At 48.9% G+C, this 25,520-nt stretch overlaps 1 protein-coding gene and 1 long non-coding RNA gene across 12 annotated transcripts in view; one reads left to right on the top strand and one right to left on the bottom strand.

The window, feature by feature from the left end:
* HVCN1 (hydrogen voltage gated channel 1) overlaps window positions 1-25,520 on the bottom strand; it is a 40,892-nt gene that overhangs the window by 6,646 nt on the left and 8,726 nt on the right. For 10 of the 11 annotated variants that reach the window (XM_063784940.1, XM_016924211.3, XM_063784939.1 and 7 more), the window contains one exon: window positions 5,758-6,042. In XM_063784940.1, the coding sequence (XP_063641010.1) occupies window positions 5,758-6,042 (285 nt within the window). Of the gene's footprint in view, window positions 1-5,757; window positions 6,043-13,728; window positions 13,806-25,520 lie in introns of those variants that run through there. The other variant, XM_063784945.1, reaches the window with a different exon arrangement.
* Window positions 5,414-8,060, top strand: LOC134807408 (uncharacterized). The gene is made up of 2 exons (XR_010147777.1): window positions 5,414-5,627; window positions 7,647-8,060. It is a non-coding gene; the product is annotated as an uncharacterized LOC134807408 (long non-coding RNA).

The raw sequence follows: 25,520 nt of genomic DNA on the forward strand, positions 1-25,520 counted from the left end.
TGGCTTGGAAGCACGTGGGTGAAACCACTGGGCAAAGCCATTAAGGATGGGAGGCTACTGCTATAGCTTGCCAGAGGCCCCACCAGGATGGAGGCTGTGCAGGGCCAGCTCCTCTCTGATAGAAGCTGCCAGCCTCCTTCCCGCCACCCTCCTGGCCTGCTCTGCCTCTAGGCGCTGCCCACCTTCCCTGCCCTCCCAGAACATCTCTGGCTCATTTTCTGACCTTTGGTCACTGTTTCCCAAGTACCACCTCTCAAACCAAACTGCCCATACCTAGATGGCAACAAATAATCAGTTTTTTTTTTTTTTTTTTTGAGACAGAGTCTTGTTTTGTCACTGAGGCTGGAGTACAGTGGCATGATCTCGCCTCACTGCAACCTCCACCTCCTGAGTTCAAGCAATTCTCCCACTTCAGCCTCCTGAGTAGCTGGGATAACAGGCACGTACCACCATGCCTGGCTAATTTTCGTATTTTTAGTAGAGATGATGTTTCACCATGTTAGCCAGGCTGGTCTCGAGCTCCTAACCCCAAGTGATCCACCCACCTTGGCCTCCCAAAGTGCTGGGATTACAGGCATAAGCCACCGTGCCCAGGCAAGTTTGTATTTTTCTGTTCCTGGGGACTGCTGTTGCTGGGGTGCTCACAGAACAGATGCTCAATAAATAATTCAACACAGCCCTGCCTCGGCAGTCCGAGTCCTGGAAGGGACCTTGGGGACTGCCGACTGCAGGTTCCTCGGCTACAGGGACGGCTGCTGTGCTTACAAACTAGCTTCTGCCTGGAGATGCGAGGTGCCTGCCCCAGCTCACGTGTGCTCATAGTGGGTGAAGATGGTGAAGGGGAGAGGAGTCCTGGTTTCCTGGAGAATTCAGGAGAGCTGCTATGGGAAACACAGCCTCCTGGGCTTTGTGATGGGCTGACAGAGGACAGGTGGGGAGCAGTGTGGAGTGGGTGGGTGGTCTCACTGATGGTGGCTGTGGGAAGCAGCTGGTGGTGATGGCAGTCACGGTGACAGCTGGTGATGATGTTGGCGAGGGCACTGATGGCAGGGTGGAGGTGACAGTGTTGGGGTTACCATAATGGCAGTGGAAATGCAGCAGTGGGAGGAGCCCCAAAGGACCTCGAGTGACCCTTCTCTTCCCTTGGAAATTCCAGGCCATCACCGTACCCACCCCCCCGCCAGGGCCTTGCCGCTCACACTCTCAGATCAGTAGATTCTGGCCTCTGAAAATTAACCTGCCATTATCTTGACAATTTCTGCAGTTTCAGGTTAAAATTAAACAAGTTCAGGCCTCTGCAAGAACAGACTATTAATCCTTTGATCCTTTCAACTTGTAGGTAATTATTTCAGTAATTAAAGTATTATGATGTGGTTTCTTGTGAAAATTGCATGGCAAATTGCTTTGTAATGAAGTTTTCACACATATTCAAATTCAGCAAGCTTAATAAAGGTGCAAGCCTCTAGTAGGGTTTTTCTTGTTGTTTTTCCTTGGTTTTATTTTGGAACTAAAGGGATCTGAGAGCTCATGTGAGGTAAAACCAAGTCACAGAGCTACAAGGAACAGACCCAATATTCAGCTATGAAAAGGATGAGGTTCTGACCCCCGCTCCTATGAAATCGTCATTCTAAGTCAAAGAAGGCAGACAGACAAGATCACACATTATATGATCCCATCTAATGAAATGTCCAGAAATGGCAAATCCAGAGACAGAATGCAGGTTCACAGGTTGCCCAGGGCTAGGGGAGGGGGAATGGGGAGTGACTGCTAATGGGTACCAGGTTTCCATTTGAAAATGCTCTGGGGCTGGGCACGGTGGCTCATGCCTGTAATCCCAGCACTTTGGGAGGCAGAGGCGGGCAGATCACCTGAGGTCAGGAGTTCGAGACCAGCCTGGCTAACATAGTGAAACCCTGTTTCTACTAAACATACAGAAAATTAGCTGGGCATGATGGTGTGTGCCTGTCATCCCAGCCACTTGGGAGGCTGAGGTAGGGGAATCGCTTCAACCTGGGAGGCGGAGGGTGCAGTGAGCCGAGATCGCACCATTGCAGTCCAGCTTGGGCAACAAGAGTGAAACTCCATCTGAAAAAGAAAAAAGAAAAAAAAAAAAAAAAGAAAATGCTCTGGAACTAGATAGTGGTGACTTGTACAACACTGTGAATGTGTTAAATAAATGCCACAGAATCATTTACTTAAAAATGATTGTTATGTGAATCTCACCTCAATTTAAAAAAGAAACAATGCAAAAGAAAAATGAGAGACAGACCAACCTAAGGTCACAAAACTACGATGCCAGGATAATAACCCCAGCCTCTATGAAAACTCATCCCTGGGGCCCTGAATCTGCCAGTTCACAGGGAGTGTTGCTTCTTAGGGGAACCAGGTCACAAGGAAAATTGCTGAGAATTCAGAGAAGCTGCTTCATTCTAAATCCTCACCCTGGCAAAGACTGCAGAGTCCGTGCCGTGGGGCGGCCAGTCCTGGGCTCAGCTCCCAACTCCCCCATCTGCCTGGACCTTGGACACATCTCTCAATGCTGGAAGCTTCAGCGTCCTCTCGGGGAAAATGGGGTGGGCCACATTTTCTACCCCAGAGCAACAATGGGAGCATGACGTGAGTGAAGTATGAAGGGCGCTTAGCACACGGCTGGCCTGCGGTGCATGGGAATGAAAGTGAAGCTCCCTGACTCCTGGGACCACTTTCCCTTGGCTCCACTCTGTCCTGTCATTCATGGCTTCCTTGGGCCCTGAATCACCCTGTATTCTCTCCCTTGGTTGTGCCATCCCATGTAAGAAGGGACCGCAGTTAACTATTAATATATCAAGCACCTTGGCCATCTCAAACCACCCAAGAAAGGGATCCCAGGAGCTTCCTGGATGCCGATCCTACCTGCAGAGACTACAACCCCTGAGCCTCACCACCTACTCCAGTGTGGCCTCACTGCTGCCACCAAGTCCCTCCACAAATCTGATCTCCCACCCACACACTTAGAGCTTTCAAAGGCAGCCCATGACCCGTGGATGACCTTCCCTGGCCTCTTCTCTTGCCAATTGCCTGCTGGCGACACCCACACCCGATCCACGTGCACCCTTCTCAATTCCTCCAATGCTGCAGGTCCTTGGCAAACGAAGCCCCTCTACCTGGAAGCCTCCCATGCCATCCATCCATGGGGCTCATTCCTGCTCAGCATGCAGGTGTCACCTCCTTCGACTCCAGTCCCTGATCAGGTCCCCCCACCCCCAGGACCTCTCAGAGCCCCCCTCCTCCCTGCGGAGGGCTTCTCTCCATTTGTAACCAATGTGTGTCTCGGTGATGGCTCCCGTCATTCCTGCCTTTCTGCAGCCTGCCAAATCCTCAATGAGGGCAAAGATGTGTCTGCCACATTTGTCACTGTACACAGCAGGTGCTCAATAAGTGACTCAGTTGGGTGGGTGAATAAACATCTCTACTCACTTTATGACAGGCATTCGTCTTTTTCCCCAGCAGGAGTATCTGGGTGTCCCAGCTCAGGGGCCAGTCCCCAGCCCTAAGCCCAGGCAGGAGGGGGATATCCTGATGGGGCGGCCCAGGGCTCCCCTTGCAGCTGCAAGGAAGCTGTTTCCTTCCTTCTGCTCCTGAAATTGAGGGTTTGGGATTTCAAACCCAACAACTTAATAGCATGTTTCCTTTCCCATCACAGCCACAGAGAAGCTGGGTCGCCAGGCGCTCTGGCATGTCAGCTGGCTTGCTTTGCTGCTTTCAGCTTTGCTGCTTTCAGCCACACAAGAGAGTGGGGGAAAAAAAAGACCAAAATAAATTTTTTTTCTCTTTTACCCTGGAGTAAAGTCAGCAATGGAAGAGGCAAGGGCTACATTTCTCTGCTTCCAGAAGAGGGACAGGCTCTATTTCAGCCACACAAGAGTGGGGGAAAAAAAGACCAAAATAATTTTTTTCTCTTTTACCCTGGAATAAAGTCAGCGATGGAAGAGGCAAGGGCTACATTTCTCTGCTTCCAGAAGAGGGACGGGTCTATTTTGTTTGGGGACACCTGCAATAGCATCCCCCAAATGTCCACCTTTGAGAACTGTGTGCTTCCCTGTGGTCCCCAGGCCTGTGCCCTCCCGGGACTTGAATGTGTTTCCAGGCACCCAGACATAGGCTCTGCCATCTTGGGGATGGGGATTGGGTCCAGAGAGGGCTGACCAGACTCCACTTGCATTTGTCCCTCAAAATCAGAAATGTCCTTCTAGACTCTGTATGGTGGCTCACGCCTGTAATCACAGCACTTTGGGAGGCCAAGATGGGAGGATCACTTGAGGCCAGGAATTCGAGACCAGCCTGGGCAATATAGCAAGATCCCATCTCTTAAAAAAAAAGCCCTTCTAAATGGCGGGACATGGCCAGGCATAGTGGCTCACGCCTGTAATCCCAGCACTTTGGGAGGCTGACACGGGTGGATCACTTGAGGTCAGGAGTTTGAGACCAGCCTGGCCAATGGTGAAACCCCGTCTCTACCAAAAATACAAAAATTAGCCAGGTGTGGTGGCAGGCACCTGTAATCCCAACTACTTGGGAGGCTGAGGCAGGAGGATAGCTTGAACCCAGGAAGCAGAGGTTGCAGTGAGCTGAAATCATGCCACTGCACTCCAGCCTGGGTGACAGAGCAAGACTCTGTCTCCAATCAATCAATCAATGGCAGGACAGTTGGCCGGGCACGGTGGCTAATACCTGTAATCCCAGCACTTTGGGAGGCTGAGGTGGGTGGATCACCTGAGGTCAGGAGTTCAAGACCAGCCTGACCAACATAGTGAAACCCTGTCTCTACTAAAAATGCAAAATTAGCCAGGCGGGGTGGCAGGCGCCTATAATCCCAGCTACTCAGGAGGCTGAGGCAGGAGAACTGCTTGAACTCCACAGAAAGTTCAGTTCCCTTCGCTCGTCTGTGAGGACCACCCCAGCTCTGCTTTCTCCCTGCAACCACACCTGGAGACTATCAACAGTGGGCTAAGGCCAGGACAGGCAGGTATTTTGGGCATCACTCCACAAGAGAGACTGAGGCCCCCAGCGTGATGGGTCTCCATGAGGCAGGGGAGCCTCTGGCACTGAGTGTTCGCAGAGTGAACAGATGAGTGTTTTTTCTGTCTCCGTTATTTACCCTTTATTTACTTTTTTTGTGTGTGGTAAAATTTGCATAACGTAAAATTTACCATTTTAAAGTTGGCGTAAAATTTAGTGGCATTCAGTCCATTCACAAGGTTGTGTAACCATCACCACTATAATTCCAGAACATTTTCATCTCCTCAAATGGAAACACTCCCACCTGTGGCAGCCGCCAATCTGCTTCCTGTCTCTATGGATTTGCCTGTTCTAGACGTTTTGTATCAATGGAATCCTACACTCTGGCCTTTTGTGTCTGGCTTCTTTCCCTCAGCACCATGTTTTCAAGGTTCATCTACATTGTGGCATGGATCAGCACTTCTTTGCTTTTGATGTTGGAATCATATTCCACTGTATGGATAGAACACATTCGGTTTAACACTCATCCATTGGTGGACCTTTTACTTTTGGATCATGGCTCTTTTCTACCTGACAACTTGAGATCTGCCTACCGCATTCCCAGCACGGTACAGGGTCCCCGGCACGTGGTAGGTGCTGGGCAAACACTCGTAGAATGAATGAGGCAGTGGCCAAATGGGCTCAGCCTGGCCGCCTGCCTCACATTCCCTGATGGCTCTCCTGCCAGCTCTGGGTATCCCGGACTCCTGCCCCACCTACCTGAAACCTGTGGGAGCTCAACAGTTTCCTCAACGTGCCCCTGAAGTCAAGGGGGGCCCTGGGTGCGGGGCCAGGGGCAGGGGCAACGTCAGGGGCTGCAGCTCTGCCTTCCTCGCCTGAGACTGGTGTGGGTGGCGGCTGCTCCTCCTCCTCCTCGTCCTCTTCATTCTCCCATTTCTTGTAGTTGATGTTCCAGGCATGGTAGTCGTCTCCCACGACCGTGAAGTGCCTTAAGAACTTGCTCATCCTCTCAGCGGGAGCCACCTTGGCCCTGCGGGTGACTGCCTAGAAGGCGGGGACAGAGAGCAAGAGCTTCAGGCAGTTGGCCACTCAGAGCCCACATGGCCCAGGCCGGGCCAGGCCACTGCAGGTGAAGATGGTCCCGGGTGCTTAGAACCCCCTGCAAGCAGAGACCATGAGGTCACGGTGGTTTCTCGTGCTTTTATTTTTGGAATCCAGGGTCTCAGTGTCTATGAGGCAACAGGAAACTCCTGCCCCCAGCAGGCCTGTCACTGTGGTCTGGTTGGCAGTAACCAACGGAATCAGTACTGCAGCCCGGTCCCAAAACACCCGCCACGGGCCCATGTGTGAATACCGGAAGGGCCGCCCCAAGGTTCAGAGACATCACAACCTGGAAACTGGAGGGGCCAGTGGGCAGGGTGTGGGGAGGAGAAGCCAAAAGTAAAAGTACCCAGAGTTTCATAGAGAAGTCACGAGATCCCCACCCATCACGCCACACATCCTGACAGGCGCGTGGCAGATGGACATTTTCCAAGTTCAGCCAGTGCTATTCACACGGACAGTTGTTTAAAGCAAAAGCAAATATCCCTGTGCCCTCTCTCCACTTTACCCAACTTGCCCTACCAGGTATCAAATTTACATAAAGTTAAATAATTGAAATGTATAGGTATGAGTGCAAGAGCAGGCTACATGACTACTGGAACAGGAAGAGAGAGCCCAATGGAAGAGAGAGCCCAATGTTCCTGAGGGAGCCTAAAGGAGATGGGGTGGCCGTCCCGACTCACGGGAAAGAAAGGCTGGAGAGGCTGGGACACCTGGCTTTGTCAATAGGAAAAAAAAATCCATTCCCCACCTTGCCCCCCACACAGAATACATCTGAGATGCACTTACATGAATGTGTAAAGTGTATTTAAAAAGGAACAACTTAAAAAGTCTTAGAACAAAATACAGGCCAGTAACTTCATGAGCTTAGGATAGGAAAAGATTGCTTAAATAACACAAAACACCACAAAATAGGGTGCGCATGGTGGCTCATGCCTATAATCCCAGCACTCATTCCATGGGCTAAGGCAAGTGGATTGCCTGAGGTCAGGAGTTTGAGACCAGCCTGGCCAACATGGCAAGACCCCATCTCTACAAAAAATACAAAAATTAGCTGGGTATAGTGGCGCATGCCTGTAATCCCAGCTACTCAGGAGGCTGAGGCCCCAGAATCGCTTGAAGCTGGGAGGCGTGGGTTGCAGTGAGCCAAGATCACGCCACTGCACTCCAGCCTGGGCAACAGGTTGAGACCCTGTCTCAAAACACAAACAACACAAAAACAAACACAAAATACATAGATTTGACTGCATCAAAACTAAAAGCTTTACTATGACACACCGCCCCCCCCCCACACCCTACAAAGTTAAAAGACATACTACAGACTGGGATAAATATTTGCAACGTATGTGATAGACAAAGAGTAACCAGAATATATAAAGAAATCTTATAAATCAAAAAGAGAAAGAAAAACTCCATGGAAAACTGGGCAGTGGACGTTAACAGGCAGGTCATGTAAGAGAAAACTCAAATAGCCAAGATGCTTATCCCCAATAATACTCAGAAAAACGCAGAGTGAAGTAACAATAGCACATCTTTTCACTCCTCAGGTTGGCAAGAGTCTTAAAGTCTACATCAAATATCGGTGAGGGCGTGAAGCAATGGGGTCTCTTGAACACTGAAGACAGAAACAGGCACCAGCACCATCATTTTGGGGAGAAATTTGGCATGATCTTGTCAAGTTGAAGTGGTGTGTATCTTTCTGAATGATTTAGTGATTCTATCCCTACATAGGGTCCAAAGAGAAACTTGGGCACATGTGCTCAAATTGGTGACATGTTCAAAAATGTTCACTGCAAATATTCACCTAGTTGGGCAGGTGTGGCAGCTCACACCTGTAATCCCCACACTTTGGGAGGCTGAGGTGGGAGGATTGCTTGAGCCCAGGAGCTGAGACCAGCCTGGGCAATATGGCAAGACCCTGTCTGCAGAAAAATAAAAAAAATTAGCCACGCATGGTAGCACACCTGTAGTCCCAGCTACTTGGGAGGCTGGGGCAGGAGGAGTGCTTGAGCTTGGGAGGTCGAGGCTGCAGTAAGCCATGTTCTCCAGCCTGGGCAACAGAGTGAGACGCTGTCTCAAAAAAAAAAAAAAAAAAAAAAAAAGAATAAAAAAGAAAAAAAATTTATCTACATGTGGGAGATAGAGGAATGAATATTCTCCGTTGATGTAATGGGACACTATACAGCAGTTAAAATGAATTAACTGCGTCTCAGTATGTCACTGGTGATGCCCATGTGTACCCACTCGGCAGCACTGAATACAGTAGAACAATCACTTCTTTCTTCAAATGCTTCCTTCATTGGCTTCTGGGATGCCACAGTCTCCTGGTTTTCCTCCACCTCAGTGGTTGTTTCCTGTTAGTTTCTTTTGGCCAGTGGATATCTTAGAGGAAGACCTTACATTTAATTTTCTTTTCTTTTTTTTAAAAAGAGGATCTCACTTGTCACCCAGGCTAGATGCAGGGGTGCGATCATAGCTCACTACAGTCTTGAATTCCTGTGCTCAAGCAATTCTCCTGCCTCAACCTCCCGGGTAGTTTGGACTATGGCACACTATAACGTGTCTGGCTAATTAAAACAATTATTTTTTTAGAGATGGGGTCTTGCTATGTTACCCAGGCTGGTCTTAAACTCCTAGGCTAAAACAACCTTCCAGCCTCAGCTTCCCGAGTAGCTGGGATTACAGGTACATGCCACTGTACCTGGCTTACATTTAAGTATTAAGTACAACGGTATACCCAGCACCTAGAAAAATGCCTTGCACTTAACAGACACTCAAAAATACTGAAATGTTTGTTAAGCAACAATGAATCTAGCAATGTGGATAGCTCCTAAAAAATGTTGACTGTAAAAGAAAGATATGGAAGAATAAGAACAATGTCACACCACTTAAGTAAAAATGTTAAATATATGGAAAATATTATATATTGTTTTGGAATGTGTAAAAGCATGAGTGTAAACATACACAAGAATGAGATTTCTGCTTCTGGCCTTATTACACTATAGAGTAACTAGTAACAGATTATCCCTCCTGCCATAACCAATTATAAAACTGGATAAAATATGTGAAATTTACTGTGATCCCTTAGAGAAGAAAAATGAATGAGGCAAACCCTACAATCACCCTGGCTTTGTGCCTGGAGGTACTTTCTGGACTGTGAAGGCAAAGACTATAGTTCAAAGCTATTGAGTCTCCCTCCCCTTGTGAATCTGCTTGGCAATGTACCAGAAATAGGAAAGGTATGCAGAGGAGGAGACCCCAAAATATGGACTTTGGCTGAGTCCTAAACATCGTGTGTGTGGAACAAGATTTCATGAGGCAGGGAAAAATATAACTTTCAGGAAAAAAACTCCTTGGGGTGCTGTGAGCTGAACAACTACCGGAGATTACATAGGACTGGGTTGGGAGATATGTGAGTTCCCAACAGCCAGAGTAGAGAGACCTCATTGAACACCCTAAGCATTCAACAGAAATCCCAGAAAAATCATGCCTTATGAGTAGACCTAATCTAGCTTTATAGGAAGGGCCACATTACACTCATCCCAACAAAGCTTAAAAATAAGGCTTGAAATGAACAAACTGATCCCCAAGTAAATTTACTGCCTGTTGGAACAAAACTCAATACTTTATTAGGAAGACAACAACATAAACTCAACATCATAGATACATACTGTCTAGCATACAATTAAAATTACTAGACAGATAAAGCTGAAAAATGTGGCCCACAACTAATAAAAAAATCAGCTAATAGAAGATTCAAAATGGTTGGGTGCAGTGGCTCATGCCTGTAATCCCAGCACTTTGGGAGGCCGAGGTGGGCAGATCACCTAAGGTCAGGAGTTTGAGACCAGCCTGACCAACATGGAGAAACCTCGTCTCTACTAAAAATACAAAATTAGCTGGGTGTGGTGGCACATTCTGTAATCCCAGCTACTTGGGAGGCTGAGGCAAGAGAATTGCTCGAACCTGGGAAGCAGAGGTTGTGGTGAGCCGAGATCATGCCATTGCACTCCAGCCTGGACAACAAGAGTGAAACTCCATCTCAAAAAAAAAAAAAAAAAACTAAAAATGTACAGAGATAATAGAACTGGCCAAGAAAGACTTGAAAACAGATATTACAAATATATTCAAGGATTTCAAGGAAAACATAAACTTAATGAGGGAACAAATAAAAATCTTAATACAGAAATGGAATCTACAAAAAAGATCCAGCTGGCTAGGCATGGTGGCTCACTCATGTAATCCCATCACTTTGGGAGGTCGAGGTGGGCAGATCACCTGAGGTCAGGAGTTCAAGACCAGACTGACCAACGTGGAGAAACACCATCTCTACTAAAAATACAAAATTAACTGGGCATCGTGGCACATGCCTGTAATCCCAGCTACTCAGGAGGCTGAGGCAGGAGAATCACTTGAACCCAGGAGGTGGAGGTTGCGGTAAGCCAAGATCGCACCATTGCACTCCAGCCTGGGCAACAAGAGTGAATCTCCATCTCACAAAAAAAGAAGGAAAAAAAAAAAAAGATCCAGATGGATATTTTAGAACTGAAAAGTATATATACGAAATGAAAAATCACTGGATGGGCTTAACAGCTGATAACATATTACCAAAGAAAAGATCAATGAGGCTGGGCACAGTGGCTCATGCCTGTAATCCCAGCACTTTGGGAGGCTGAGGCGGGTGGATCACAAGGTCAGGAGATTGAGACCATCCTGGCTAACATGGTGAAACCCCATCTCTACTAAAAAAAAATACAAAAAAATTAGCCAGGCATAGTGGCCAGCGCCTGTAGTCCCAGCTACTCAGGAGGCTGAGGCAGGAGAATGGCGTGAACCCAGGAGATGGAGGTTGCAGTGAGCCGAGATCGTGCCACTGCACTCCAGCCTGGGCGACAGAGTGAGACTCCGCCTAAAAAGAAAAGAAAAGAAAAGATCAATGAACTTAAAGACAGGGCAATAAAAAACATCAACTGGAAACACAGGGAGAAAAAAAAGCTGAAAGGAAAAATAAACAGAGCCCCAGGGACCATATCTACTAGTTTAACATGTGTACTTGTAGTGCATGGCCCTCCAGGAACTGGCATCTCTCCTTCCCCACAGCCTCCTCGCCACACTCCAGCCACCCTTCTGTCCCTCTGATGCTCCACACTGAGCCATCACACAGGCTGTTCCCTCAACCTGGAATACTCTTCTCCCCAATCCGAGCTTCGCTTACTCTTGCTTATGCTTGAAATGTCAGCTAAAATGTCAGTTCCTCAAAGAGGCCCTCCCTCACCCCTAAAATCTAAATCAGTTCCCCTCCCATTTATAACCTCTCCTCCCACTTTTCCTTCGAGAGCCTTCATCCTAGTTTCTAACTAGAAACTGTTATGTGCAGCCACATATTTTTATCCCTCCTAGCATTTACCTCACATGAAGGCAGGGTCTGTGTCCCCTGAGTCTTGTGTGACACCTGACCTTGAGCAGAAGCCCATCATGCACCTGTTGGCTGAGGGCACTGGTACCTCATCTCCCATGCTGGGCTCATCTCGGCTAGACCAAACATCTCTGGACTCCCAGGGCTGGCCAGGGCCAGCACCAGGGTATACTGAAGCGCGCCAGGGTATACTGAAGCTCTCCAGGCAGCCACTGGCCATAATTCCTTTCTTTTTGAGACAAAGTCTTGTTCTTGCTCCCCATGCTGGAGTGCAGTGGCGTGATCTCGGCTCACTGCAACCTCCGCCTCCTGGGTTCAAGTGATTCTCCTGCCTCAGCCTCCCGAGTAGCTTGGATTACAGGCGCTGCCAACACACCTGGCTAATTTTTGTAATTTTAGTAGAGACAGGGTTTCACCATGTTGGCCAAGCTGGTCTCGAACTCCTGACCTCAGGTGATCCGCCCGCCTCTGCCTCCCAAAGTGCTGGGATTACACGCGTGAGCCACCGTGCCTGGCCATAATTCCCTTTTTCGAGATAGGGTCTCGCTCTGTCACCCAGGCTGGACTGTAGTGTGCGATCACGGTTCACTGCAGCCTTGACCTCCCGGGATCAAGCGATCCTCCCACAAAAGCCTCCTGAGTAGCTGGAACTATAGGCACATACCATCACGCTCCGCTAATTTTTTGTATTTTTTTGTAGAGGCAGGGTTTTGCTATGTTGCCCAGGCTGGTCTCAAACTCCTGGGCTCAAGTGATCCACCCACCTCGGCCTCCCAAAGTTCTGGGATTACAGGCATGAGCCCATGCCCGACCCCATACTTTCCTTTGGAAACACCTTACCTGGCAGACAAGAGCAGCCTGTCCTATTTCTCAGTAGTGTGGGAACCTCAAGGTACTTTGCAAAAACCGTATGTATATTTTACAGAAGAGGAAATTTTTCTTTCTGAAACCTTGCAACTGGTGAAGAAGCAACTTTTAGTAATTTGGGATGAAAATATCTAGGGCACTCAGCAGAGCAGAAAACATTTCTGGTTTTCAGTCAAAAGTCTGTCATGCCAGAAGCAGAAAAGCTCCAGAAAAGGGCAAAGATAGGGTTGATCAAGAGAATGTGGTGGGCCTCAGCAGCTTCACCATGCACCCCAGACTCCTAGCATTCATGGACAGACTGATCCTGCCACCACGCCCGGCTAATTTTTGTAATTTTAGTAGTGTGGCGTACAGAGCACCTGCCTCGGTGCCTGGCTCAGAGCAGCCCCCAGCTCTGGAAGTGCCAGCTATGATCATCCCTTAACAACAAAAACTCACCTGGGCATGGTGACTCACACCTGCAATCCCAGCACTTTGGGAGGCCAAGATGGGCGGATCACTTCAGGTCAAGAGTTTGAGACCAGCCTGACCAACATGGCGAAACGCCATCTCTATTAAAAACAAACAAACAAAAATAGCCAGGCGTGGTGGTGGGCACCTGTAATCCCAGCTACTTGGGAGGCTGAGGCACGAGAATTGCTTGAACCTAGGAGGCAGAGGTTGCAGTGAGCCAAGATCATGCCACTGCACTCCAGCCTGGGCGACAGAGTGAGACTGTCTCAAGAAAACAAAACAAAAAACCCCAAAACTCTTCTCCTCCAGCTTCATCACCATCCTTGGATATTTCATTTCTCTGCCCACTGCCTGCCTCTGCATCCCTCAGGCTGTTAAGTTACATGAGCTGATACAGCCGCTTTGTGGCTTAAGTGACACTGAGCTGTGTTTCTGTCACTTATAACCCCAAAAGTCTACAGGTGGAGTTGCTGATGCGGGACACCCCCACAGCTCCATCTCCCATGCAAGAATCCTTGCTGTCCCCACTGTACCCTGATGCTCCTCTGCGGTCACCTTTCCATATCAAAACCTGTGACCGTGGCTCCAACCTGCCTGACTGTCCCACACTCTTTGACGCTGTTGAATCTGCTGTGCTTGGCAATCTCGCCCCCTGCTTCTCCTGCTATCTCTGGCCACCCTCCTCAGCTTCCTGTACCATGTCCCTGCCCCATACCAGGAGTCCTGGAGACCTCAGCCTTGACCCTGTCCTTGGGCCAGTGACTCTCTCTTTGGGGGCCTTAGCACAGCTGTGTTCTCGGTGCCATTCACGTTCAAATCAAAGACTCCAGTCTGATGTTCAAGATCCTGCTGGGTCATTGGTTTGCTGTGACCCAACTGACCTGATTTCTTACCTTTCTCTCCCAGTCCACTCCTCCTTCCACATCCCCTAGGGCACGCTGTCACTTACCTGGCTGCCCAGGCCAAGAACAGAAAATCATCCTTGGCTCCTCCTTCTCCCTCACACCCCATCGGTTTCACTTCCTGAACCTGGCTGGCACTCCATCGTCCCCTCTCCCTCACCAGAACCTGCCCTGACCCTCCCTCCACCTGCCTGCAGCCAGGGTCCTCCTTCTCCAATGCCAACCTGACTGTGTCCCTGCTGTGCAGCGACCTCCATGCCCACAACTGCCTTCAGGATCAAGTCCCAGCTCTCTTGGCTTCCCCAGGCCCTGGTCTCCCTGCCAGCCTTATTCCTTCCTAGCACCCTGCCTCTGCCAGCCTCCAGCCACATGGAACTTGCAGTTCTAGAGCGGACCACGCTCTCTTGCTTCCAGGACTCTGCATGGCCTGTCCCCATCCCATCTATCTTCCAGGTCTTACACCTAGATTTTACCTTCCCTGGGAGGCCTTTCTTAATTCTCCCTCACCCCAGTTGGGGTGTACGTCACGCTGTCTTAACAACCACTGAGACACTGTCCCCACCACACTGGGCTGCGAACGCTGGGAGGGCAGAGACTCTTCCTCAGTCACAGGGAGAGGCTCAAGAAGTGGTTAAGAGGCCGGGCGCGGTGGCTCAAGCCTGTAATCCTAGCACTTTGGGAGGCCGAGACAGGCAGATCACCTGATGTCAGGAGCTCGAGACCAGCCTGACCAACAGGGTGAAACCCCATCTCTACTAAAAATACAAAAATTAGCCAGGCATGGTGGCACATGCCTGTAATCCCAGCTACCTGGGAGGCTGAGGCTGCAGTGAGCCAAGATTGCACCCCTGCACTCCAGCCTGGGTGACAGAGCGAGACTCCATCTCAAAAAAAAGAAAAAAGAAATGGTTAATAAATGAATGGATTAACAAAATCTTAGGCACTACTCCTTCAAGGTAAACATATTGCTGACCTCTTTTACAGGTATTAGACCAGAAAAACTACCATCTGGGAGAGAAGGGGAAAGTAAAAAGAGAGACCTAGAAGCGAAGGAGAGAAAAGCATTTTGTGGATGCCTATTTTTACAGGCTCAGAAGCCGCCATCTGTGGGAGGGGGAAAGTCCCTAGTTCATTGTTATCTGACAATCGGAGAAAAAGGTACTTTTTAAGAAAGTCAGCCAACTCCCAACTCCCATGGCCTGATGTCCCTTCAGTTTGCATTTCCCTGTTCCCTCCCAGAGCTATTTTGGGGGACTTGATTTGCATATTAACCACCCTCACCCCAAAACTCTAAGACACAATGGCAGCAACGTGTATTACTATGGTTGCTTATTTTATCATACCTCATATCATCTCAGCATGCTGCTAACTTCCTTCCATGCACTATTTCATTTCAATTCCTAACAACCCTGAGGTTGAGGCCATCCTTTAGGGTCCTGGTGAGGGGGGGCCTTGTCCAAGGTCACACACTGTGGGGAACTGGAAAAGCAGGATCTGCCCCTGGGTTCCATGACTTGGAGACTATGTTCTAGAAAACACAGCTGACAGAAAGCCAGGCAGCCAGTGACCGGAGAGCCACCTGCTCAGAGGGTGGAGTAGGTGGAATTGTGCACACCCCCCTAACAATTCCTGTCCCCCTGGACCCTTAGAATGTGACCTTATTTGGAATGTAGGTCTTTGCAGATGTAACTAAAGATGATAAGACGAAATCATACTGGATTTAGGGTGGGCCCTAAATCCGGTGATTGGTGTCCTTATAAAAAGAGAAAAGGGGCCAGGCACGGTAGCTCACGCCTGTAATCCCAGCACTTTGGGAGGCTGAGGTGGGTGGATCACTTGAGGTCAAGAGTTCAAGACTAGCATGGCCAACATGGCGAAACTCCGTCTCTACTGAAAATATAAAAATTGGCCAGGTGCAGTGGCTCATGCCTGTAATCCCAGCACTTTGAGAGGCCAGGGTGGACAGATCGCCTGAGGTCAGGAGTTCAAGACCAGCCTGCCCAACACAGTGAAAACCTGTCTCTACTAAAAATACAAAAATTAGCCGGGCGTGGTGGTGGGTGCCTGTAATCCTAGCTACTCTGGAGGCTGAAGCAGGAGAATCGCTTGAACTCGAGAGGCTGCAGTGAGCCGAGATCGTGCAATTGCACTCCAGCCTGGGAGACTGAATGAGACTCGGTCTCAAAAACAAAAAAGAGAGAAAAGGACACACAGAGGGTAAGGTCACGTGAAGGTCACAGAGGTCAGAATGATACGTCCACAAGCCAAAGACTGCAGGCAACACCAGAGGCTGGGATGGAAGAGGCCTGGGACACATCTCCCCATCCCAAAGCGTCCAGGAGCCAGTCCTGCCAACACCTTGATTTTGGGCTTCTGGTTTCTGGAACTGGTGAGAATGAGTTCCTGTTGTTGAAGTCCCCCGGTTTGTAGTAGTTTGTCACAGCAGCCACAGGCAACCAGGACAGAGGGTGTGTGCCTGAGTTAGCCAGGATGGTCTGTAGGCCAGGTACTGTCTTTCCCTTTATCTTTCCGGGCCACACATTTGTCCTGGACTCCAAGGAGAAAGCCGACTTCTTCAGGGCCCAAAACCACTTGGAGAAAGCCCGATTCTGCAGCCAACAACAGCGACTGCGGCTCCTTTTGCTCAGAGCCCACCGGTCACATCACCTGCTGTCGCTTGATACTTTTAATGCTCCTAAGAAGTAGGCAGGAAGGGTAGGTGAAGTCTCTCCATTTTGCACAAGGGGAGACTGAGGCCTAGGGAGGCGAGACCGCTTGCCTGAAGTCACACCGTGCCGCACATTTTGGCAGGGTGACAGAGGCAGAGGGAAGTGGGCACTCCTGTATGCCAGCTGTTGGGCATGTAAATGGGTGTATTCTTCCTAGGAGGGTAACAGGGCAGTTCCTTTCATCTTTTGAAAAAATATTTGAGTCTCTCTGATGTGCCAGGCTTGGGGACAAAGGAGGGGATTGGCCCTAAACCAATTTATATCAAAATTTTATTTCCTTTTTATTGAGATGGGATCTCATTTTGTTGTTCAGGCTGGAGTGCAGCCGCAAACTCCTGGGCTCAAGCAATCCTCCCGCCTCAGCCTCCCAAGTAGCTAGGACTACAGGTGTGTGCCACCATGGCTACCTTGGTTTCTATCAACATTTAAAATGTCCTTATTGCTTGACTTTACAAGAGACTCCCACGTGCACACAGGTGCTTGCTCTAGTCCTGCTTCAAGAGCCCTAAACCGGAAACCACCTCAAAGTCTGTTGCCCAGGACACCATGGAAGACCCACACCACAGAGCACCACACCACTGTGTGGCAGGCCTGTAGACCTCACACACCCACAGGGAAAGGGGTCCTCAATCTACGATTATGGGAAAACTGACAAAATCAACCCCAACTCCCAGGAGGAGAGAGGGACTGGGTTGGTGAGTGAAACTTTGCATTTTTTTTCTAATAGGTTTGGCTGATACCAAACCTATTAGATATGATTTGGTTTGGCTGTGTCCCCACCCAAATCTCAACTTGAATTACCTCCCAGAATTCTCATGTGTTGCTGGAGGCACCCGGGGGAGGTAATTGAATCATGGGGGCCAATCTTTCCCATGTGATTCTCATGATAGTGAACAAGTCTCACAAGATCTGATGGGTTTATCAGGGGTTTCTGCTTTTGCTTCTAATTTTCTCTTGCTGCCGCCACACAAGAAGTGTCTTTCGCCTCCTGCCATAATTCTGAGGCCTCCCCAGCCATGTGGAATTGTAAGTCCAATTAAACCTCTTTTTCTTCCCAGTCTCAGGTGCGTCTTTATCAGCAGTGTGAAAACTAATACAGTAAATTGGTACCAGTAGAGTGGGACATTGCTGAAAAGATACCTGAAAATGTGGAACCAACTTTGGAACTGGGTATCAGGCAGAGTCTGGAATAGTTTGGAGGGCTCAGAAGAAGACAGGGAAGTGTGGGAAAGTGTGGAACTTCCTAGAACTTGTTGAATGACTTTGCCCAGAATGCTAATAGTGATCTGGACAATAAGGTCCAGGCTGAGGTGGTCTCAGATGGAGATAAGGAACTTTTTGGCAACTGGAGTAAAGGTGACTTTTGGCATGTTTTAGCAAAGAGCTGGCAGCATTTTGCCCCTGCCATAGAGATTTGTGGAGCTTTGAACTTGAGAAAGATGATTTAGGGTATCTGGCAGAAGAAATTTCTAAGCAGCAAAGCATTCAATGCCTGCTGTTAAAGGCATTCAGTTGTATAAGGGAAGTAAGGCATAAAAGTTTGGAAAATTTGCAGCCTGATGATGTGATAGAAAAGAAAAACCCATTTTCTGGGGAGAAATTCAAGCCAGCTACAGAAATTTCCATAAATAGCAAGGAGCCTAATGTTAATCCCCAAGACCTTGGGAAAATGTCTCCAGGCCATGTCAGAGACCTTCACAGCAGCCCCTCCCATCACAGACCCAGAGGCCCAGGAGGAAAAAGTGGTTTCATGGGCCTAGGGACTTGGTGCCCTGTGTCCAGCTGCTCCAGCTGTGGCTGAAAGGGGCCAACATACAGCTCAGGCTGTGGCTTCAGAGGGTGGAAGCCCCAAGCTTTGGCAGCTTCCACGTGGTGTTGAGCCTGCAGGTGCACAGAAGTCAAGAATTGAGGTTTGGGAACCTCTGCCTAGATTTCAGATGTTTGGAAATGCCTGAATGCCCGGCCAAAAGTTTGCTTCAGGGGTGGGGCCCTCATGGAGAACCTCTGCTAGGGCAGTGCAGAAGGGAAATGTGGGGTGGGAGCCCCCACACTGAGTCCCTTCTGGGGTATCACCTAGTAGAGCTGTGAGAAGAGGGCCACAGTCCTCCAGACCCCAGAATGGTAGATCCCCCAATAGCTTGCACCATATACCTGGAAAATCCACAGACACTTAATGTCAGCTCATGAAAGCAGCCAGGAGATGGGTTATACCCTGCAAAGCCACAGGGGCGGGGCTGCCCAAGACTATGGGAACCGACCTCTTGCATCAGCCTGACCTGGATGTGAGACATGGAGTCAAAGGAGATCATTTTGAAGCCTTAGAATTTGACTGCCCCACTGGATTTCAGACTTGCAGGGACCCTGTAACTATTTTGTTTTGGTTAATTTCTCCCATTAGGAACAGCTGTATTTACCCAATACCTGTACCCCCACTGCATGTAGGGAAGTAACTAGCTTGTTTTGATTTTTACAGGCTCATAGGCAAAAGGGACTTGGTTTGTCTCAGATGAGACTTTGGACTGTGGACTTTTGGGCTAATGATGAAGTAAGACTTTGGGGGACTGTTGGGAAGGCATGATTGGTTTTAAAATGTGAGGATATGAGATTTGGAGGGGTCAGGGGCAGAATGATGTAGTTTGGCTGTGTCCCCACCCAAATCTTAACTGGAATTATATCTTCCAGAATTCCCATGTGTTGTGGGAGGGACCCAGGGGGAGGTAATTGAATCATGGGGGCCAATCTTTCCCATGCTATTCTCATGATAGCAAATAAGTCTCACAAGATCTGATGGGTTTATCGGGGTTTCTGCTTTTACTTCTCTCTCATCATCTCTTGCTGCCACCATGTAAGTGCTTTTCGTCTCCTGCCATGATTCTGAGGCCTCGCCAGCCATGTGGAACTATAAGTCCAATTAAACATCTTTTTCTTCCCTGTCTCAGGTATGTCTTTATCAGCAGCATGAAAACAAATACAAGGTTTATCCCTAAGAAATTGCCATTTTTGGAGTGAGATCCAGCCTGCAGGGAGTTAAGTGGTGAATGAAGTATTTAGTGGAGGTGGGAAGAGAAGGAACCAATATACTCATAACTGGAATCCCTGAATAAGGAAATGAGATTAATAGACTAGAACAAAGATATAATTCAAGAAAACTTTTCTGATATAAAAGAGGACTTAAAAATGCCATCTTTGTAGATAAAAACTAGAAGAAATTGATAATTTCATATGATTCAACCTAATATATACCTGTTTGCTGTTTTAATTTATTATGCTATACATATGTTCATGTAGCGTTGTTAAAAAACAAACATAAAGCTGGGTGTGGTGGCTCATACCTGTAATCCCAGCGCTTTGGGAGGCCAAGGCTGGTGGATCACCTGAGGTCAGGAGTTCAAGACCAGCCTCACCAACGTGGGGAAACCCCGTCTCTACTAAAAATACAAAAATTAGCCAGGCGTGGTGGCGCGTGCCTGTAGTCCCAGCTACTTGGGAGGCTGAGGCAGGGGAATTGCTTGAACCTGGGAGGCGGAGGTTGCAGTGAGCCAAGATTGTGCCACTGCGCTCCGGCCTGGGTGACAGGGCAAGACTCCATCTCAAAAGAAAGAGAAAACCAAAAATAAAATAAAATCATAAGTAAGTGATAAAGCCAGCACAGGAACTCAAGTCCACTAGCTTTGTTCTTTTCTCTGCCAATACAGAGAAAAAAATGGCAGAAAAGTAGATTTTTTTTTCAGCAACAAAAATGACATTTTAGAGATGGGACTGGGAGTGGTGGCTCATGCCTGTAATCCCAGCACTTTGAGAGGCTGAGGTGGGTGGATTGCTTGAGCCCAGGAGTTCAAGACCAGCCTGGCCAACATGGTGAAACTCTATCTCTACTAAAAATACAAAAATTAGCTGGGGGTGGTGGTGGTGCATGCCTATAATCCCAGCTACTTGGGAGGCTGAGGCATGAGAATCACTTGAACCTAGGAGGCAGAGGTTGCAGTGAGCCGAGATAATGCCATTGCACTCCAGCCAGGACAACAGAACAAGATTCTGTCTCAATAATAATAATAATAAAATAAATAAATAAGAGATGGGATCAAGGTTCTGAGATGCAGTCTTACCTCCCTTAGCAGAGGAGCAAACTGAAGACTGCAACATGGTAACCACCACCTGTCAGTGGACAGTCCACAGACTTGCAGCCAGGTGTGCTGCTTCCTGGTCCAGGGTCTTAACACCACCCAGGCAGGGCCAGAGCGGCTGTCCCCAGTCCTAGCTTCACTCATCCTCCCCTATAGCCCTGTCCAGCATTAAGCCTGGTGCATTTCAGCAACTAAATGACCCCTGATCTGCCACCTACTTCCCCCACCCTCTGCCACTGCCCTGGCCAACCCCCTGCCTCACTTGGAGGCTGTCGCAGCTCCTCTCTGCTCTCTCCTTCCCTGCTGCATTCTCCATCAGCTGCAGGAGAGCATCCCTCCAAGCATGACTACATCACTCCCTGTGCAGAAAAGGGCCAGCCCAGTGGTCCCGAGGCTGCCTTCCTCAGACAGGCCTGCCTGGCCTCCACTGGCATCTGGGAACTTGGACTTCTGGAAAATTCCCACCATTCCCTGATAAGAGTAGCTCATTGTGCCTAGACTGCTTGTGGAAACAGCATGGTTTATGCTGAACTCCTACTTTCGTTTGGAGAGTATGGAATTTTTCTAAGTGCCAGGCAGAGGGTACCTCTGTGCCCAGCTCCAATGAAAACTCTGGGCATTGGGTCTCTAAGGAACTGCTCTGCTTGCAAACACTTCACACATCTTGTCACAACTCCCTGCTGGAGGAAATAAGTGTGACCCCAAGGACCTCTGCCCCCATCTGGAAGCTTGTGCCAGGTTTCTTCTGAACTTCACCCCACGTGCCTTTTCCCTTTACTGATTTTAACTTCAGTCCTTTTGTGGCAATTAATCTGAGCCAGGAGCACATCTGCATGCGAGTCCCACAGGTCCTCCTAGTGAGTCACTGACGCTGGGCATAGGGTCTCGGGAACCCTGACACACTCCCTTATTTAAAACTTTTGGCTGGGTGCAGTCACTCACACCTGTAATCCCAGCACTTTGGGAGGCTGAGGAAGATCACTGAGTTCAGAAGTTCAAGACCAGCCTGGGCAACAGAGTGAGACTCTGTCTCTACAAAAAAATCTAAAAATTAACCAGGTGTGGTGGTGCTCGCCTCTAGTCCCAGTTACTTGGGAGACTGAGAGAGGCGGATCGCTTGAGCCCAGAATGTCGAGGCTGCAGTGAGCTGTGATCGTGTCACTGCACTCCAGCCTGGGTGATACAGCAAGACCTTGTCTGTTAAAAAAAAAAAAAGACACCAATGCCTCCCAGAAGCCCACTCCTGTTTTGCACGCTCTATCTAGCCTCTGTCTGCCCATCTTCTCACCTTCCCTCTCACCTCTCTCCCCACTCTGGCCACATTGAGCCTTTCATACTTGGCTGGTTTCTCCAACCACAGGACTTTTGCACACGTGACTTCTTTTGCGTAGAATGTGCAACCCCCTTTCACCCTGTCCTCTATCTTCTTCTTCATCTCAGCTCTCAGGAGCTGGCCAGGCCTTCCCCATCACACTCTCATGTGGCCCAGCTGTTCACAGCATGACCTCTGTGCCTGGCAGACCACAGGCTCCTGCTAAACATACCTCCTGGATGGTGGAAGGTGGAATGAAACCCCTGAGCAAATCTCTTCTCTGTGGGGAGGCAAGAGGACTCCGAGCAGCAGGCTCAGCTGCCCCCAGCACTTCTCCCCTCCTGCCCCAGGGGATCCGTGTTCTGAGGAAGGCCTATTTTTAAAATCAGGGAAGTCTTTAAATAAGTGTAGAAACTTTTCCTTCTCTAGGGTGGGGAGGAAGTCTGAGGTTCATGAAAACAACCACCGTGACAGCTGATCAGCTCTGGCAGGAGGAGCTGCTTACAGGCTGAGGGGCTTAACTGGCAGCCCAGGTTCCCCTAAAGCCATGCTCCCCAACTGTCTCCTTTTCTATAGGGTTAGGAACCCTCCTGCCTGATAGATGAGCCGGTCAGCCTGGTGAGATGATGGCAGGGCTGCATACAGACTATATGGGACATATTTACAGGAGTAGGAACTGTAATCATTCCAATTATCTCCAGAATACCTGCTATTTAATATTTTCTGAGCTCTGTGCAAAGACCTTCATTAACATACTGTAACAAGCCCATGAGGCGGGGACTGCAATGTCTCTGTTTATGGATGAGGAAACTGAGAACAGAGAGGCCAGTGACTTGCCCCAGGTCACACAACCAGCGAGAAGCAAGGCTAGGATTCCAACCCAGGCTGCCAAGCCCAGCTCCCCCTCCTCCTGCAGGACCCCTCATGAACACTGCCCAGCCCTGCACCCTCCTCACAGCTGGGGAAGCCCCATGCTGGGAAGGGAGTTTGGAGCAGTGTTTCTCAATAAGAAATCACATTTCATACCCTGCATCTCAGTACACACTGACTTGTGTACACACATTCCATAACTAGCACTGAAGTTACTATGTGAGGCGCTCTTATTTTCCATTTCATTCTATTTCTTTTTTTTTTTTTTTTTTTGAGACAGGGTCTCACTCTGCCACCTAGGCTGGAGGGCAGTGGCATGATTAGGACTCACTGCAGCCTCAACGTCCTGGGCTCAAGAGATCCTCCCACCTCAGCCCCAGAAGTAGCTGAGACTACAGGTATGCACCACCACGCCTGGCTAATTTTTTGTATTTTTAATAGAGATGGGGTTTCTCCATGTTACTCAGGCTGGTCTCAAACTCCTGACCTCAAGTGATCCACCTGCCTTGGCCTCCCAAAGTGCTGGGATTACAGGTGTGAGCCACTGCACCTAGCCCTATTTCATTTCTTAAAAGGTCGACTGTAGCCCACTCAATGGATTTCAGGACTCACCAATGCATTGAGTTTAAAGACACAGTTTTGGGGGGACACGCTCTGCCTATTTCCTGGGAATGACTGAGAGGGGAGTCTGGTCCAAGCCTGTGACTTCAGTCATGTCAACCAGGAGCAGGGGCTGTGCTATTTGTTTTACAAAAGTGTAGAAAGAAAAAAGAAAAAGTTACCTAGGTAGAAATGAAGAGCTGCCACCTGTGTGACTAGGTCACCTGAGCCAATATCTACTGATGCTTTGGCCATGGAAACCACAGGACACAGAGCTCAGCTATCCCTCTTTCCTCCTTCTGCAGAGGGAGGGGCTGCCTAGGCCAGGCTGCATGTTGGAATCACCTGGCAGCTTTAAGGCACCCCAAAACCTGAGTCCTGGGCTCAGAGCTTCCAATTCAACCCATCTGGGTGTGGTCTGGGTGCTGCGGTGGTGGATGTGCAGCCGAGGTGGGTAAGGAACCCCAGTTGCACCAAGGGCCTCTGCATGCCTCATGCGAAATAAGCCCAGGAGCTGCAGGGATTTCCACACACACCTGGCTCTTAAGTTCCCCAGAGGTGGCTGCTGAGTGCAGTCACCTGTGCCGAGGAACAAGGTCAGCTGAGGGCTGAAAAGCCAGTTCATCCTCATGACAGAGCCAGCAGCTCCCATGTCTTAAATGCAGGCTCGAGCCAGGCACCCGGCTAAGTGTTCTCCGCATGCAATCTTGTTTAACCCTCACCTCAACTCTGTGAGGTAGTGTGATAGTTCCCATTTTACAAAAGAGGAAAACTGAAGCTTTGGGAGGTGGCAGGGGGCAGAGAGGGGCTCTGAGGAGGGCCGATGAGGCTATCTCAGCAGAACTGCAAGCCAGGTCTGCACCATGGCTACAAAACCCCACCAGTTTCTCTCCTAACACAGCTGTTTTCCTCTCAGAAACGAGGAGAGCTGACACTCAAAAAGCTCTAAAAGCAATCTCATTAAGACAACTTTTTTCCAAAACACAATTAATTCCATAAGGGCAGATCATGAAAAGGAACATGTTCTTCAAACCAGTAAGAGGCTTATTTGCCACAAGCGGTCCTGGCTCTTTCCCCAGCCCCCCAGCAATGTCCTCCTGACAACACCCTCTCAGGCTAGCCTCTGTGTGATAACAAACAGGCTCCAGGCTCCAGGCCCTGGGAGTTCCCCAAGGTGTGTCCCTGGTTCTGCATTGCAATCCCTACTTCCCTTGCTGTGTCTATGCCCTGGTATGGGCTTCTGACAAGGTCCTCACCCACCAACTCATTCCTGCAACCCCCAGCCTCATTTGGAACCCCCAGACTCAAATGCATATCCCCAGCTTGACCTGCTGCCATTTACCCCATGAACAGACCTATAGCCTTGATCTATTTATTACTATTGTGAAAAAAGGAACAAAAGAAAGGGAAATAAATTCATAACAATCCCTGCACACCAAACTTATGTGTCATCTACCCATCTACCTCTTTCTCTCCCACCTGTCTTTATCTTTTACAATTATAATCAAAGACAGTGGGCCAGGTGCGGTGGCTCATGCCTGTAATTCTAGCACTTTGGGAGGCTGAGGCAGGTGGATCACTTGAGGCCAGGAGTTCGAGACCAGCCTGGCCAATATGGAGAAACCCTGTCTCTACCAAAACTACAAAACAAAACAAAAAAAACTAGCTGGAGATGGTGGCGCACGCCTGTAATTCCAGTTACTAGGGTGGCTGAGGCCCAAGAACCATTTGAACCCAGGAGACGGAGGTTGAAGTAAGCCGAGATTGCACCACTGCACTCTAGCCTGGAAGACAGAACCAGGCCCTGTCTCAAAAAAACAAAACAAAAAAAGACAGCAGACAATTTTCTATCTTAATTTTTACCACTATATGCGTCAGATTCGCACCTGTTCAGAGGCCAGGAAACTTACCAAGGAGTCAAATGATCTCATTATTGCATTTTGCATGTTTTTAAACCATTTTGGATGGTTTTTAATCCAATTCTAAGACCACGTTTTCTCACATTTTAATGTCTCTGAAATCTGGCTGGGCCTGACAATTGATCGGTTTCAGCCTTGTGTTACTTTTTATCACAGTAAATGGCAGCACATGGTTTTGCTTTTTTTCTTCATAGTACATAAAATAAGGTGCACGCACAGTGTTGTCTCA

The sequence above is a fragment of the Pan troglodytes genome, chromosome 10, assembly GCF_028858775.2.
Source record: "Pan troglodytes isolate AG18354 chromosome 10, NHGRI_mPanTro3-v2.0_pri, whole genome shotgun sequence".
Lineage (NCBI taxonomy): Eukaryota > Metazoa > Chordata > Mammalia > Primates > Hominidae > Pan > Pan troglodytes.